This window comes from Notechis scutatus, chromosome 2 (genome assembly GCF_049901735.1).
Source record: "Notechis scutatus isolate UNSWTSFEM ecotype Mainland chromosome 2, rNotScu1.2, whole genome shotgun sequence".
Lineage (NCBI taxonomy): Eukaryota > Metazoa > Chordata > Lepidosauria > Squamata > Elapidae > Notechis > Notechis scutatus.
In genome coordinates, this window is record NC_142010.1 from 70227606 (window position 1) to 70245075 (window position 17470).

At 38.3% G+C, this 17470-nt stretch overlaps 1 protein-coding gene across 1 annotated transcript in view; it reads right to left on the reverse strand.

Moving 5' to 3' along the window:
• The window catches only part of NSD1 (nuclear receptor binding SET domain protein 1), a 71197-nt gene that overhangs the window by 13340 nt on the left and 40387 nt on the right, over window positions 1-17470 (reverse strand). Inside the window, 10 exon segments of the mRNA XM_026673395.2 lie at window positions 378-557; window positions 725-925; window positions 1390-1513; window positions 4359-4490; window positions 5385-5503; window positions 6926-7001; window positions 8646-8752; window positions 11063-11354; window positions 12621-12742; window positions 15456-17052. Of these exon segments, the coding sequence (XP_026529180.2) occupies window positions 378-557; window positions 725-925; window positions 1390-1513; window positions 4359-4490; window positions 5385-5503; window positions 6926-7001; window positions 8646-8752; window positions 11063-11354; window positions 12621-12742; window positions 15456-17052 (2950 nt within the window).

Genomic DNA, 17470 nt, shown 5'->3' on the forward strand with positions numbered 1-17470 from the left:
CCTTGCAGGATTATGATTGCTTTTTAGACTGGCCAGCATTTTTCTTCTAATTGCATACTACAAATAGTTCACAAGATGATAAAGGAGTCAGGGAGGAACCATCCCTACACTTTTCAGAAAAGATGCAGAGTAAAACTTAACTTAAGATATATAAGTGAAGCGTCTGATCACTCAAGCCCTAACTCATCTGATTATGCTGAGGTTTAATTTTATCAGACTACGCATGGGGATAACATATAGGATATTTCTGCTTTATTATTCTGATACACCCATCACAAATTCCCTCTCCTATCTTCAGAGGTGTCTTCCAACACAACAACAAAGAAGTCTTCATTAAAATGTATACAATGCATCACGTCCAACAAACAATGCATTACCTTCTGAGCAAACAAAACACCAGCTGACGTTTACATGCTCATGGTTTCTACAGCCCCTTCGTGGGGTAAAATGATTGGGGCAGATAATGCTGTTGGAAGCAAGAATCACCGTCCCAGCAGCAAGGCAGAAATCATTTGAGTGGTATGCAACAGGGCACCGCACACAACGCATCAAGCGACCTAAAAAGAAATATATATATTGTTAATATGTCTTGGAAATAATAACAAATTTTAATTTTAAATTTAAAAAAGAAGTCTACTGACTCTTGTCTACAAATAAAACCCACGTCTAGCTCCAAATTTTGGCATCACTAAACTGACCACATAAAGAAGTCCCCTGTACGTACCTTTAGATGCAGAAATATTAGCTGGGTTAGCAGCATGGCACGTCATACAGATATGCAGTGAGCAGCGAAAGCCCTTGTTCTGCATGACTGTGGGAGGATATTTTTGTATACACTCTTCATGGTAGTATTTGCCACACAGAGGAAGTAAACAACGCTTTGCATTCTCCCCACTATTCTTGCATACAAAACACGTGTGAACTCCTAAAGGAGAAACCAAGAACAAGACATAGGGGCATTCAGATACAGAAGCAACAACCACCAAAGTTTATAATGAAGGAGTCATCCAGAGATAAGGCCTCAAAAGAGCTCAAATGTATTCTATTTCAGAGGATCACAAGGCCACCTGTTCCCCATAGGAAAACCACTTGTTTGCAACAAGTTCAAACACTTACCTAAGAATATAAGCACCTAAGCAATGCCCTGCTGGATTAGACCCCTGGACTGTCTAGTCCAGCAGTCTGTTCTCACAGTGGCCAGCCAACTTTACAAGGAAGCTCAGTAGCCTCCAGCAGAGGTTCTTCAGGAGCAGTCAACACTGCCATCAAGGCTAACAAGCCATCGTTCCCCATGTTCCATTGATTGGTCCAACCTTTTTTCAAAGGCTGCCAAGCTGATAGACAGCACCGCTTGGTAGTAAGTTCTTTTCCATCCACCCAGTACTGTACCTGTGGAACATTCAGTGCAGATAAACTTGCCCTTTGGCATTTCTGAGAGCCCGAGGCACTGCAGGTGGAAAGCACCACAGCACTGAGCTTCACACAGCAACAATTCACCGGGCTTTTCACAGATCTGCATGTAAATGAACAGTATGTCACCATAAGCTGTTTTTTTTATATGTACAATAATATACAAAACCCCAGTTGAAATTTCATTTGAAAACATTCAACAATATTTATTTCTTAAGTGTACAGATTCATTTGTAGAAATATAAGTAAATCAGACTATTTCAAAAGTTAAATTTAAGTCCATCCTACAAGGCAAAATTTAGCTCAATTCCTGTATCCCCTTCCCCTGGCCAATGTGCTTACATGCATTTCTTATCTACCGTAAAGTTAATGGAAAAACATTTTATACACTGAAACACAAGGGAGCTAGTTCCCAAACAGAGAGGCCATTAAGCAAACGAATAAGAAGAGCAGACAGCTATAAGGCAGAGGAATTCAACAGAGAGGAGGAAAGAGGCAGAAAAGAGGGAAGAGAAAAGCGGAAAAACTGGAGAGACTGGTGAATGATTGCTGTTTCTACTGCTGGCCGCGTCCTGAGTGTTCCTGTATTTGCTTGCTTAATGTTTCTTGAGTAATGTTGGGGTGTAGCTGGAATTCTGCTTGCTGTGGGTAGAGGTAGGGCATCTTCATAGGCCATATAGGGAAGCCAGTTACTCAGAAACCAACTTTGTAAATTGTTTGTTGCGTATTGGATGGAACATAGGGATGGTGAGGAACCTGCTCTCATGACCTGCAGGGGATGTGTCATATTTGAGGGTGGTTTTCCCCCTTGAAGACAAGTACGTGCTATAAGTGTAAGCTGACTGCTCCTTAGAAGAGAAGGCCAAATTAATCATCACATGGAGGATGGAGAATTTTTAAACCAGACACAGGAAATATTTACTGCAGCATCAAGAAGACTCCCAGAAGAAGCTTATTGAAAGAGCAGAAATAATGGAACAATTCCCCAAAATTTTTACAGGTAGTCCTTGACTTATGACCGGTCACTTAGTGCCCATTCAAAGTTATGAGAGACCTCCCAAGGGATCTTGTGACCTAGTTCTGCAGTTGTGACATCCCCTCGCTGGTAGTCACATGACCATATTTTGACTGCCTGGCAACCGGCCTGCATTTACAGCAGTTTGCAGCATCCTGCAGTCACACGACTGCATTTTATAGTATGGGTGAACTGCCTTATGACTATCATGACATATGACTGTGATGGACAAGTTCCATTATGGTTGTATGCAGTGGTGGGATTCAAATTTTTTATTACTGGTTCTGTGGGCGTGGCTTGGTGGGCATGGCCATGTGATTGAGTGGGCGTGGCGCTTTTTGCCTGTTTGCAGCCACCCCCCACCCATTTTTTGGCCTTCTGGGCCTCAAAAGAGCCTCTGGGGGCTTTTTGTTCCCAGAAGGCTCCCCTAGGGCTCAGGAAATAAAAGAGCATGGGAAGGGCGCACAGCACCCCTCCACGCTCTGTTTTGGGACCTTCCTGGCCCCAGAAGAGCCTCTGGGGACGTTTTTGCTCCCCCAAGGTTCCTCTGGGGCTCAGGAAGACAAAAAATGGAGGGGGGCTGAGCCCCTCCCTTCATTTTTTTGCCTTCCTGACCTCAGCAAGGGGAATCTGACACAGCTGATCGTATGAACCGCTGATTTTTGGAAGGTGAAAAAAAGACAGAAATACCTTAAGGGCAAGCGTCAGGTGGGCGGGGTGAGTGAGCACTGGGCAGGCGGGGCAAGCGAGCCAGTAACGACCGGGCGACTGGGTCAGGGGCGTGGCCAGCCAGAACTTACTACCGGTTCGGCAACCCACTCCAAATCCTTGCTACCGGTTCGCCCGATCTGGTGAGAACCTGCTGAATACCACCCCTGGTTGTATGTCGAGGACTACCTGCTACACCTGCTGAAAAATATCGCTTCCTAACAATCAACATAGGAACAAATGACACAACTTGTCAAAGCCTTGAATACACTACAAGATGACACATGATATACTGATAGATTGGATGAAGGGAAAGAAGAAACAGGTGTTTTTTCACCTCTTCCTGTTGTAGAGCATAGCCCAGTAAGAAAATAATAATAATACTTCACATGAACAATCTGTCATGGCAGATAGTATGGAATTGAAGCCATTTTGATACTTCCAAGGTTAAAGATTCTGGTAAGCTGATCCACATACGAATGGGGAAGAAAGTGTTTGGAAATCTCTTTGCAACTCTCATCTGGACAGCTTTAAACTGAAATTTACCAGAGGGAAGTGGGGGAAGAGATCACAGAAGATAGCATGATGCCATGTATTTGAGACCAAGAGGCATATGCAGATACTCAATAATGAACAACTCAGTAGCAGTAAAATGGATCTCATTGACAGAAATCCTTAGATTTCTCAAAGAGAACGCAGAAAGGCTTGGGCTTTCTCAAAAGTGATTCTGGAAGTACTGCTGCACACTTTTCCATGAGGGAAAAAAAATGGGAGCAGGTAGCTTAAGAAATTATTATGAATATAAAAGAAGCTTTAAACTAGTTAGGAGTTAAAAGTAACAGATATAGGAGAAACAGAGGAGGAGGAATCAGCAAAGGCAGAAAGGACATTAGAAACACTAATATGCAAATGGAAGGAGCTTGTAAGGGAAACTGAAAGCAACAAAGCGACTTTCAAGAACAAAAGACCACGATGACAATAAGGATGATTACGATGATGACTTCAAATTTTTATCTGCCCATTCCCATAATTCTGGGTATTTTGCAAATACAAATAAGTCTTGTTTGCAAAAGTGCATTTAGGGGGGAAAGATCAATGTGAACAAAAGCAGTTACTATGCAAACACTCTGTAAAGAATTGAGGAATGTAGTGTGTTTCTGGTTGCCTAATTGTTTTAAGCCATCCTCACAGTTACTGTGCTAGGACAAATATTGGAGGCTACTACCTGACACACATTCTCCTTGAGAGCAGCTCCTCCACCTCGTTCCCCCTGCATCTTTTTGGATGAAGGCAACCCAGGATCATTTTCAGAACCTTCCTCAGTAGTTTCCTTTGGGCTTCCATGAGATCTGTCACCCTTTAAAAAGAAGAAAAATAGAGATTTTAAACAAACCAACCCCATATTTAATATATCTCTGGTAGTTTCCAGGTGTTACATCGGCCGTTACTCACATGAAAGTTTAATAAATGAGTTTAATTTTTCCATTCATGTGAACACTTTTATTTTCAAAATAAAACCAAGTAAATGAAAACAACCATTCAGAGCATAAAAGAGGGGGAGGAAATTTTATAAAGTATATGATTTTATACCAAGTAAAAAAAACCTGAAATACTGTAAAGATTCTTCAGTGCCTCTTGGACTTCCAGGAGATCAAATCAGACAATCCTAAAGGAAATCCATCCTGACTGTTCTTTGGAAGGACAGGTACTAAAGATGAAGGTCAAATATTTTAGCCACCAAATGAGAAGAGGGGACTCATTGGAAAAGACTCTGATGTTGGGAAAGATTGAAGGCAAAGGGAGAAAGGGACAGCAGAGGATGAGATGGTTAGATAGTGTCATCAACACAAGTTGTGGCAAACTGTGAAAGACAGTGGAAGACGGTGGTGGTGGGGGGCTGGCTTGCTGTGATCCACAGGGTCACAGAGATCCACAAGAGTTGGATGTAACTCAGTGACTGAACAACAGATAGTATTATTAGACAACACTCAAATTTCAGAACAAAATTACCCCAAAAAACTCTAGTTTACCCTGGTCATGTGACTATCTCAACAACATCCTTTAAAATTAGCATGATCAGGGTTTTTAAAGCAAGTTCCTAGTTAAGCAGGGAAATATTTGTTGGCAAAACAGTATTTATTAAAATGTCCCTTCTTCTATGTTGTTGTTATAAATATAACAAAAGTTTATTCCTCAATGGCAAAGCAATCAAAATTACACAAAGTCACATCATGGCGAAGCTTAGCAGTACCTCCATGTTGGGAGTTTCCTCCTGGGTATTGTCACTCTTTTCTTTTTTACAGGGAGTTGCTGCCAAGTTGCGTCGCTGCCGCTTTCTCTTCCTCTGTTTCCCAGGAATCTTTTCAGGAGCTGCAGCGAGGAAGACCACACATATGGAGCTGTATGGAATTAACCTCCCAACAATATAATCCTGGCGTCTCTGGTCCTCAAAACTGAATATCATAATAATCCAGCCTAGGGCACTTTTTGTCAATTGAGCAAAAAGGACTTCTGTAACTTTTGATTCCCCTTCAGTGGCTATATAGAAAGTATAATGACAATGCATGTGTATTCCATATTTTGATTCTAACAGTTTGAAAAATGTGCCTGTCCATTTGCAAACAGCACACCCTACTTATTCTGTAGGACCATTGTGGAACAAATAATTTATCTGTGAATTAGTACAATCCAAGTACCCTATTTTTCGCACTATAAGACACACCTGACCATAAGACACACCTAGGTTTAGAGGAGGAAAACGGGCAATGACAAAGACAGAAGAGGTGGGGGTTCAGACCCCGCCATGGCAGCCCGTATTTTTCATTCCATAAGACGCACCGACATTTCCACCCACTTCTTTTGGGGGCGAGCGGGAGGAGAAGCGTGCCTTATGGAGCGAAAAATACGGTAATTACCTAGAACCTGATCTTTGTATTCAAACAGAGAACACTAGAGGAACAGTGTTTTAAATAAGCAAACGGATAGAAGTTACAAATGATGTTACTGAAAGATGTGACTTTGAAGACCAGCCGTTGCTTGGTATGCACTATTTGCTTGGAAAATTTAACTCTTTTAACCTGCTTCTCTTCTCTGCCTAGTAACCGCTTCCCTCCATCATCTCCATAATGTTTTTCTCTGCTTCTATTCTTAATGCAACTGCCCTTCCATCATCTTTCTCCTCCTCCTGACTGTTTTGCTGGAAGGAGAGAGCAGAACATGAGAATACCTGACCATTTCTGTGTATGAAAGCAAATAATCAAGCAAATGTGGAATTGTATTTTTCCTATCTATTCTTCCTTTATAGGGCATGTTAATCTTTAATGCAGACAGTTTACGTCTAGATAAATGCAGTGGTTTAAGAATCTCTTTGAAAACTACATATCAAAATTAAGGAATCACCTCAATTGACTGTGGATGTCTCATCCTTTAGAACATAACCAAAAAAAAGTTCTAATGGAGCTGAAACTCTCAAAGTTAAGTCAAGGTTCTCATATAACCTTCTTCTCAAGATGACTTCTATTCATACTCTTCATATGTTCATGTTTTTGTTCATATTTTTGAATGTTCCTAAATTATTCCTCAGAATGTTCCTGAGGAATTCCAGGTACAGCCAAGATTTCATTTTAAATCAGTTCAGTCTAATGAAGATAAAAATATAATTCTTTTTATTGGGCTCAGTTTATACTTGGTTCATATGAAGATACTTACGTTCACCATAGCTGATGGATTCTGAGATGCAATCCCAAACCCTGGCTCACTTTAGTATTATTTACTTATGAATGCACTTCTTACCTTCAACAGCATTTGAAAGCTGAGATGTGGAATAAAACTCAGGCATTTCAGTATCCAAAGGACCAGCCTCAGAACACTGTGGATAAGCACCATTGATAATTTAGAACATGAAGACACATTGTTCTCCAAGGACATATTTTTACTAAGTTTGTCAAAAAATGCAGTTCCCGTTGATACACTACAAATCATTTTAAATGAGAAAGATGCAGAAGTGGGGCTGGACAGTGGGATGCCATGGGTATATAATACATAATGTATTATTAATTTCCTAAATATTGAAAGGTCAAACCCTGAAAATCCCAGCTCCATTCCTGCAGCCTGTCAGAATAATACAGTAACATGGAATAAATGACCACTATGCTCAATGACCGAGATTCCAGTCCCAGTTGTGGTCATAAGTCAAGGACTACCTGTACAACATACAATAGTGAATAGATCTGTAACAGTCACTATGCAGGAAAGATAGGCAGAAGACTAGCAGAGTGCATCCATGAATACCAACTAGCAGTAAGGAGACACAATAAAAGTCCTTTAATTTCACAACATTTAGACAGACTCAGTAATGGTTTCAACAGGGAAATTGTTAGCATTCTAGACCAAGGTAAATCAAAAAACATGACAGAATTCCTGGAAGCTTGGTATTCGGTCAACTGGCATATAGAAATAAATAATATTACACACCATTCAAAAGAGACAATTAAAAAAGAAAAGAAAAGTCAGAGCTGAATATCTCCCCAATCAATATTCAAATAAACAGGGATTAACAACAGGAGTAACACCAGACAAATAATCAAGTAGTAAAAATGCCCTAATCAAGGAACTAGTAACGTAGACAATCAAGGAACTAGTAACGTAGACAAACAAGGAGTAAACAACAGCCGAATCAAGGCACTATCAAAAAGAAAACAGTACTTCCACCAACACTGATAGGGAAAGTTACTGTCTAGCAATATATAGCAGTTCAGTTCCAATCCAGGTTTCTCTACCAAATAGTTCATAATTCAGATCACCATGTCATAATGTAACCTCTGTCCATGTATGCACATGTGTTTTAAAGAATATGCAATGGGAATATTATAGATCATCTTCTGAAATATATTACATGGATTTTTTTCCCCTCAGCTCCTATGCGTTAATCAAATATATGCTGTCTAAAATTTCATACTTCTGTAATTTATTTAGTTATTGATTTTTTTTGAGTAGCATCATGATGACCTAGTGATGAAGACTCTCATCTCTTACTTGGAAGATTGAGAGTTCAATCCTAGGTAGCGACATATATTTCTCTCCTAGGGTAGAAAGAAAATATATCTGCTGTGAACTCTGTGTGGCATCAGTAAACCCTCAGCTCCACTCAGTTGCCTCAACTCTATTCCTAATTAAGGAATTACAGGGTCACAAAAAAAGAGTTTTATTGATCAAATTTATATAGATGCATAAGGCAACCCTGGGTGGTGCATAATAGCTTACAACACCACATATAAAAACATCAAGTACAGGTATAAAAACAATAATAATAAATATCATAAAAATTAAAAAGACAAACCATAAATGAAGGAGAATAAAAAACACCTCCTTAACAATGGAGCCATCTAGTTCCATGTCTTTGGTTCCATGGAAGCGCCAATCCTGGTCACATAACCAGGTCTTGAAAGTAAGTGACTTTGAGAGTAAATGGTAATATTTTAAGAATTATTTTTAAACTGAAAGATCAATTTACCTTCTTTATAGAGGTCCACTCTCTCTTTGGTATAAATGTTGTATCCAAATCATTGGATTCTAAGAGCTTTTTTGTTGGCTTTCGCTGGCGCTTACTCTCAAAGCTTCCTACAAGAAAAATGTATATATAACAGTAACTTCACTGGATTAAAAAAAAGCAGCATCAAACAGCTAAGAACAATGGCATCATTTATTAAGCTTCTTCATAACAGAAGGAAAAAAAACACAAGAATAAAAAAAACATCCCAAGTTATTCAACTGCAGCTGCAACTCTGGTAACTACTGGTGAATGAAGTCCTTGAAGCCCAATCCCCATACCTTCCTTTTTCTCTATTATAAAATCTAAAATTAGTAAAAATGGCTGTATTTTCACTTGTACAATCCACTTGTGAGCAAAGTGCTATTATGCAAGGTCCAGTTCCAACAATGAATTAGTTAATGCCCTTGGGCTGCAGAGAACTGGATGTAAATTCTCTTCTACCATGTATGACCTTGGAGAGTCAGACCTAGGAAAAAGACAATGCCAAGCCACTTCTGAAAAACCTTGCCAAGAAAACTGCAGGTTCAGGCAGCCTCTGAGAATTGGACAGGATTGAAGAGGGAAAAGACTCCAATAACAAATTCATTTTTGCCAAAGTGTCATTGTATTGTTTTCATTGTTAATTTGTGTTCATTTTGGCATTTGGATTTTTAGGGGAGTTGGCTACATTAAGATTATGTTAAAGCAATGGCAAAAAGTTTAGAGAACCCTCCTATACAGTGGTAAGCTTCTAGTCTATACTCTTAAAATACTGCAAACTGGGCTCCTAAGCTCTTATTTTATGGACCTAAAGGGTCTTTACCTGTGGATTGTTGGCTCTTGGGAAAAGGCGAGATGTAAGAAAAATCAAAGCCAAATCAAATATGAAAAATTCCAGATCTGGCTGGATTCATGGTCTTCTTAACAGGTTGTTTTACCACAACTAGTCTAACTAGCAAGTTAGAAAATGTAAGAGTGCCACAATGATTTTCTTATGCTTAGTTGAACAGAAATGCCTGGAAACAATGAAGTAGAATGCATTCCATATTCACATTAAAATATTTTGCAATGTTCACATAGTGATTAATTCTCAAAACATTGCAAAAAAAAAACCACCCCTATTATAAACTGACATTTTATTTTATAAGCTACAAGTCTGAAAATTGTATTTATGCATTTTGTCAGAGTTAAACATCCTATAAACATTGAGGCAGACAGAATTATATGCATAAGTAATATTTTTAAACAAATAAAATTGAGGAGTTGAATGCTTCCAAGAGAATAATTTACACAATTTATAAAGGTTTCTCTTTCTTGAAACCTTTAATTTTTAAATGTTTCTGGTACCTGTTTTAATGTTAATTTTAACATGGGGTTAAAATTGGGGTGGGATTTTTTTGTTTTTTGTTTGTTTTGTTTAAAATTTGCCTGAGTAGAAAGGCAAGGTATAAATGAAATCCATCCAATAAATACTATATGCCAGCAGTCGCCAACCACTGGGCCGCGAGAAAATTTTGGAGGGCCGCAGACAAATCTCACCCGCAGAGCACCCCCCAAAGCAATTAATCCAGGCTGCATAGAAACACAAGGCTGTGCCGCCCACATGGCCCGCGGGAACCCTACCCACCCACTCACTCCTTATCAGGCAAACTTGCCTGCTAAATTGCTATTTTTCCTTTTTCCGGCCATCAGGTGTTCTGCTGTGCTGGGAGATTTAGATTAGCTAGGAAGCAGGAAATCGTTGCATTTCTTGCTTTCTAGCTAGTCTTTAGATCTTCGGCTCTGCTTTTAAGCACAGTCGAACCTCCCTTAGGACTGAAGGTTCTGTTAATCAGTGCAGACTCACACAAGCAAATTTGAGAGACTGAGCTAGCCGATGGCAGATAGATAGATTACTGAATGATTCTGTGAGCAACTCAATCTGCCTGCCTGCTTTGCCTGATTTTGGGTAAAAGTTGCTCTTTTTTAAAAATAAAAAATTCAATATTTACATACATGGTGTGTTTTGAGTTAATTTTGTGAGTTTGCTTGCAAGCAAATTTTATGTGACAAACTGAGCTAGCCGATGGCAATTAGATAGATCTCTGAATGAATCTGTGATTCTGTGAGCAACTCAATCTGCCTGCCTGCTTTGCCTGATTTTGGGTAAAAGTTGCTCTTTTTTATTAAAAAATTCAATATTTATATAAATATTTATAATATTTACATACAAGCCATGCCCAGCCAGTCACATGACCACCAAGCCACACCCACAAATTAGGCCACACCCACAGAACCGGTTAGTGGTCCCTGGGATTTAAAATTATGAGTTTGGTGGTCCCTGAGGTCCAAAAGGTTGGCGACCCCTGCTATATGTGGTAACTTAGGTTTTCAAATGGAGTTACACAGAAAACCGATACCTGGTTTCACTGTTGGTTCTTCTCCCTGTGAATGAGAGTCAGGAGCAGAGGCAACAGATTCCAATACATCTGGTGAAGATAACGTCAAAACGGGCATTTCTAATCTGGGTTCCCTGGACTGGACATCAGGCTCATCTGACAGAGGAGGCTCGGCTTCAAGGACTGGAGGAGATTCTTTTGATGAAGAAGCAGATGAAATGGAGTCCAAGGGTTTCTGCGCAAGATGTTTATTACGTGCTGGTTTCTCAATGCTGCTTTTCTGTTTGGTTTCAGGCTTCTCCAGAGAAGTTGTCTATTAGCAGTGATCAACAAAGAAATAGTGGTCAGAGCAACACCAGGAGTCTGCTAATTGTGAGTGAAGTTACATAGGATATGACATTTCAGCATCTTTTAGGTAACAGTCAATGAAAATAATGTTTTCTTTTGGCTCTACTAGGGAAAGCAATTATGAGGTATGCAGTAAAGTCTTTTTTAAAAACAACAACATAAGATTAAAATGAGAAATAATGAAGGCACAGTATTGCCACTATATGGCACTTTCATAACTAATATTCCTTCTCTCCCCCCAATAAATTACACCCCATGATATAGTATCATTAGGCTAGAAGTTTCTCTGATTTTCTTCTCTGTCCATGATAACCATTAAGTGGGAATGAGGGAAGCAGTAAGGGTCATAGAGAGCCAATAGACATTTCTAAGAATGAAGGAAAAAATTAATCATGGTGATGCTATTTGCAGAAGCAAATCCCTACGTTCCATAAGATATGTACTTTAAAAAATGAGAGTTATAATTTTAAAAATACAATTGGTTTATTTTACTATTTTTAATGATGATTTTAAAAAGTTACGTATTGGGGGAAAACCAGAGATATTAAGACAAAGTTTTAAGCTCTTTATTCATTCATGACCAAATGTATTCCTCTCATCCCTAATTATACATTTAAAGAACTACAGAAATCTGACTGTAGTTTAGATTAAACATGTGTACTCAAGGTAGATTGGCAAGTACTATAATACCTCTGTGAACAATCTTCTGACTAGTGATATACTCAAATCCTATTCCTTTGTAGCAAACATGTATAATCTAGTAGTAGTTTATTATATTTTTTAAAAAGCTTCCTTTATAGGAGTCAAATACTTGGGGATGCTTGGGTCATTTATTGTTATTTACTATCCATCCTTCCTCATTCCTACCACAGATAGTCCTTGTTTAGTGCAATTGGACCAGCAACTCAGTTGTTAAGCACTAAGTGAAGCCAAGAGTGTGTTCATAATCTTACTTCAGCTTTTATTTGCTTTATAGTCCTGCATAAGTTGTTAAATGCAAGGACTGGTTGTAAAATTATTTTTTTCATTGTTGTTCTGTGAATAGTCACTAAATGAGAGTCACAAATGGCTACCTGTATATTCACAAATTAATCAAAAACGGTAGTCAGAAGAAGAAATTGCTTCTCCCCACTCTATATACATTTACTCCTGTTTTGAATTCTAGTCCTAATTTTTTAGCCATAATTTTCCCCCCATTTTTCATTATTTCCTAGTTTGATTCAACACCCACCTTTTGAAATGATTCCTGACTCTTTTTTTTCTTCTTCGATGCAAATATGTGATCATATTCCTCTGCATATTCTAGAAGCCTCTTACTTGGTTTTCTAAGGCGCTTCTTCTCTGCATTTACAACTGAGAGAAAAGAGAAACAGCTTCACAGACTTCAAAAAGGAACAATGGGGGTGGGATAGAATCTTCCATTGTAAAATATCACTATCATCTTCATTGCAAGCTCTTATTCTTCTATTTTTTTTTTATGTATCTTTCCCCTCTAAACATCAATTTTACTTCTTCAAAGAGGATTCCATCCTCATCTCCCTTAACCCCACAAGTCTGGAAAACAAATAGGATGCAGCCAGTAGCTTTACCATCCTGTCTTCAAAGTTTGCCTTTTGGGAGTTACTCTTACTCCTGACCAGAATCTGATATGCTATGCTGTGGTATCCACAATTGCCATGCTACTAAATTCTAGTTTATAGGGTAAAAGCTTTTGATGATGATGTAGTGGCAACATAAAAAAAAACAACAGTTGAGAATATTTGCATTAACATAAACGTCTGGTCTGATAGATGTAAGTAGTCACACATCATATTAAGTATTTACCTTGGAGTAGCTGCTGGTAATCTATGCTTGAGGATGGGACTGGTAGTCTTTGCCGTGGCTAAATCACTTACTGGTTTGCCCAACGTTAGTCATCACCTCAAACAAGTTTTTAATCAAATATATCTGTCCTTCAATGAATATTGCAAGGTCTATTTTCAACATGCAGTGGAATTATTAGACTAAATCTGAGGTCATGTTTGGAAGCAACTTAGTTATGAGTGTGGTTAATTTAATTTTTATAAAACAGCAGAGAGGGATGCAGTTTATGATAGCAACCTCTTAATTCCTAACTTTATTCATACAAGCACATATTTATGAATATACATTTTATACATAAAGAAGGTACAAATTAATATCTTTGGCACTACCAAACTATAACTGACCTCCATTCTGCACCTTCAGATCTCAACCTACCTCCACATGACACATTACTGTAATGGGAAGATGGGTTACACCATTGTAACCTCGGTGGAGATATTCTTTTCAATATTTCCTCAGTTAAAAACAAAGCAGAACATAAAATACATGCTACTATATGAGAAGAGGAGAGTTGTAGTTCAGCCCATTGTTTTCAATTCTGATTGCCTATTTGCAGAGGTTCTTCAAGTAAAGATATTCAGATATACTATAGTTAATAAATTTATCATGCATTAAATAATGCTTCTCTTCCGCCACACTGATTATTATAATCTGGCAAGGTTGGACATGAATAAGGGAACACTAAAATATACAATCTACAGCCCATAGATTGAAATTATATAAACTAGGTGTATTATTTCTGGGCTGCAAAAATTGAGAGTAGATAGTAGCAAAGAGATTCAGAATTATTGCCACCTATATTGTCATCTGGGTATGTGCAGCCCAGATACAGTAGGTCTAATACAATTTATTCTACATCTTACACTTATCACATGTAAACCAAATTTTTATTTCTAATAAGTTTATTTATACCATTTAGTTGTGTGTAGGATTCACAACAGACACACCAAAATTCCCATTTTGAATTGCTTATATAGTATAGCTGGGGATTAATTCTACAACAGTTTCATTTGAAAATAATATCCTTTTGCAAATTTTTTTTAAAAAAAGCCTAAATGTATTTTTCTTTTCTTATCTGGACAGTTGTTGATTTGACTTCTAAAAATTAAAAGCCTAAAATTAAGCTCAAAAAAAGAGAAGTGTTCAAATAATTCAATACAACATAATATATGCCCGGCTATTCTCCTAAGATTTTCTCTCCTGTCAAAGTTTGCTTGTTTCTATATCTTTGCAACACCTAATTCTCACAACGCACAAATGAAACAATAAGTAATTTAACAGCTATACCACTTCAAACTACAGGTACAGGCACACATTTTACTACATGTTCCTTGTATTAACAAACAGAGAATGATCCTGGAAAATTAGATGTCAAAAAACCAAGTTCTAGTCCACCTTTTTAAAAATTATTTTTATCTACAGGATTTCACAGTAAACTGTGAAACTGCAGATATAGGAAACTAACAACCTACTTGCACAGTTCTTATTATAAACAAGAAAACATTACTCAGCTAAAAGGTTTTCACAAATTTTGCCTGTTAGGGGTCTTATTTAATCACCCTGAAAAACAAGGTCTCCAATCCATCAAAACTGTTTCATTCAGTAGCAGCCAAAGATGGCCAAAATGTTTCCCCTTCTGCTTCCCTAGAGCTACTGATGTGCTTACCAGCTTTAGAACTGCTTTGGTTAAAATGCTTCCATCGTTTTTTGGGTGCTACGTGGCTTACATCTTTAGACTCATCCCCCATGGAGCCTTCTCTATTCAGTTCTGTTTCCAACTCTAGGCACTCCCCATTTTCAAAGAGCCTGTAGCTCTCTTTCTTTTTACCAGATTCTGACTCCATTTTTACATGAACTAAACTGCCATCAGAGGAACTTGAAGAGTCTTCACCAAGGGAGTATTGCATCAACTCCCAAGGTACTTTCCTTGCAAAATCTTCCTTGGTTTTGTCTAGAGATCTAGCAACTGAGCTTAGGGTAGCTCTATGCTGGTGGGACACACACTCTGCTGTACTGAATAAATGTTTTAATGATTTGCTCTTTGATGTTGCATTAACTATTAGTTTAGATAGTTGCTTAGGTTTTGGATAGCTGCGCCTTGCGGGGCAGTGTGTATCAGCAACAGCCGTATTTGTGAGTTCCCTTTTTTTAGCACCAGGATCGATCAACTTGGTTGTGATATCATGTGAAAAAGAGGACTGACCTTCTTTGGGTTTATGACATTCTGGTTCTTGAACACTATCTTGATTTTTTTCTACTTTAGGAGTTGCTCCCATTGTAGTCAATGATGTCAAATTGCTCGGAGTATTACTTTCAGCACTTTCACCATTGCTAGAACTTCTGTAGGAGACAACGTTCTGCGTAGTCATGATCTGTTTATCTTTTGTCTTACTGTCATGCATATTTTTGAACATCATTAATAAGGTGCTGTATTTGTAATCAGACTCAATAGGCAAGTGATTTTGCCCCGAGACAGAGGAAATGAGTAAGGGCGCTGCAGTCTTAGGTGGCCCACATTCTTTAGCTTTATCACTCATGGACCTATAGGACAGCTCTTTCAGTTCAGAAAGTACGTGTTTCACAACAGCTGTTTCTATTTCAGCAGAGTCATGAGATTTCTCTCTAGTGCTGCTTGGCAGTTTAGAGCCATCAAGCTTCCCATTTTTGGCAGGTGTATCAAACCTAGGAGCACCTTTGGTAGTAGAAAAGCAGCCATCGGGGATACATTCGTCTTTCTTAAGATCTGATTCTGTGGTGGTGGCAGCTGATCCTTTATGTTTGCATTTTATAGTTCTGAATTGAAGCTGTTTAATATCCTTGTGACTTGTAAACCCTTTACTTTGGAGTGTAGTGTGCTTATCTACCATGGTAAGATTGTCCTTCCTGTAAGCAGATGCTTTCCTCTCACCTTCAAAGGATGGCTGCTGGAATTGCTCACCTCCTGCTTCAACGCTGGCAGTCCTACCTAAAGAGCATTCCAGAGGCTCTTTCTGATTTCTATTACTACTTTTGGAGACAGATGCAGGACGTTTAATGCTTCTTTGTGCCAAAAACAGTTCCTTTCCTGTTTTGTTTATAGAGTCACAAATTTTTAGATCTCTATATGCTGCTGCAATACTTTGGTCAAGAGGCTCTAGGTCGCAGATACCATCAGAGTCCGTTTCTTTTTTTCTCTCATTTCCACCATCAGTTCCAGAATATGGCTGCTGTTGTGCTGAACTGGGCATGAAGCCTGAGGGGCTTTTCATTTTCTTCAAATCTATTTGGGGGGATTCAAATTGGCAGTCTCTTTGAGAGATGTCATATTCTGCTTTCTTAGATTTATTTTCAAATTGTCTTTCTCCAAAAGAAGAGAGCAAGTAATTTTCCACAGTACACTTGGAACCTATAAGACTTTCGGCTGCTCTGCAAAGTTCATGAGACGCCTGCTTATCTAGCATGTTTTCAGAAATTGTATTTTTAACTTTGCTCATTGGCACTTCACCTTCGCTCTCTCTCTTAATATTACATTTTTTAATTCTACTCCCCTTCTTTGCATCAGAGTTCTTCCTCATTTGTGATTTAGTGAATATTTTCCCTTTATCATGGGACAAATGTTTAGAATCAAATGCTAACGGTTTCAAATATCCATTCATATGCCTGCTCTGCTGGTTTAAGGAATCCTTTTTACATGATCCCATTAAATGGATGCTCTCCAATTTGCTAGAAGTCCGGATACATTTTTTCATGCCATCCTGCTTAAGATATTCAGTAGTAAGGCCGACACTGATCTCCCATTTAGCCATAAATTTCTTAGGAACCTTAAAAGTAAATGAAGACAGGACAAGAGGAAATTAGAAAATAAATACTTATATGCAAATGGTAGTATCACACTAAAAGATTTTCATACTTTCCTTCACAAAGTTTATTTGCGATGTGTAACAATATACAACTCAGATTTGGGCAGCATTGTTACATTCAGGTAACTTTACAAATACTGATCCTAAATGAAACCTAATGGAATTGTGAATAATTCCACTGGTCAGCTTGGAGTATTGTTTCAAATGAAACAATCCCCTGCATAGTTAATATTAGCACTTCCGAATTGGAAAAAGGATTGCAGAGTTAGGAACCAGAAATAGACGAGTTCTTACTGGAACCATTATTCTAAAATAAATCCCATGTTAGTCATCTTATTCTGTACCTGTACTTCAAGGGCAAATGCTTCATCATTAGAAA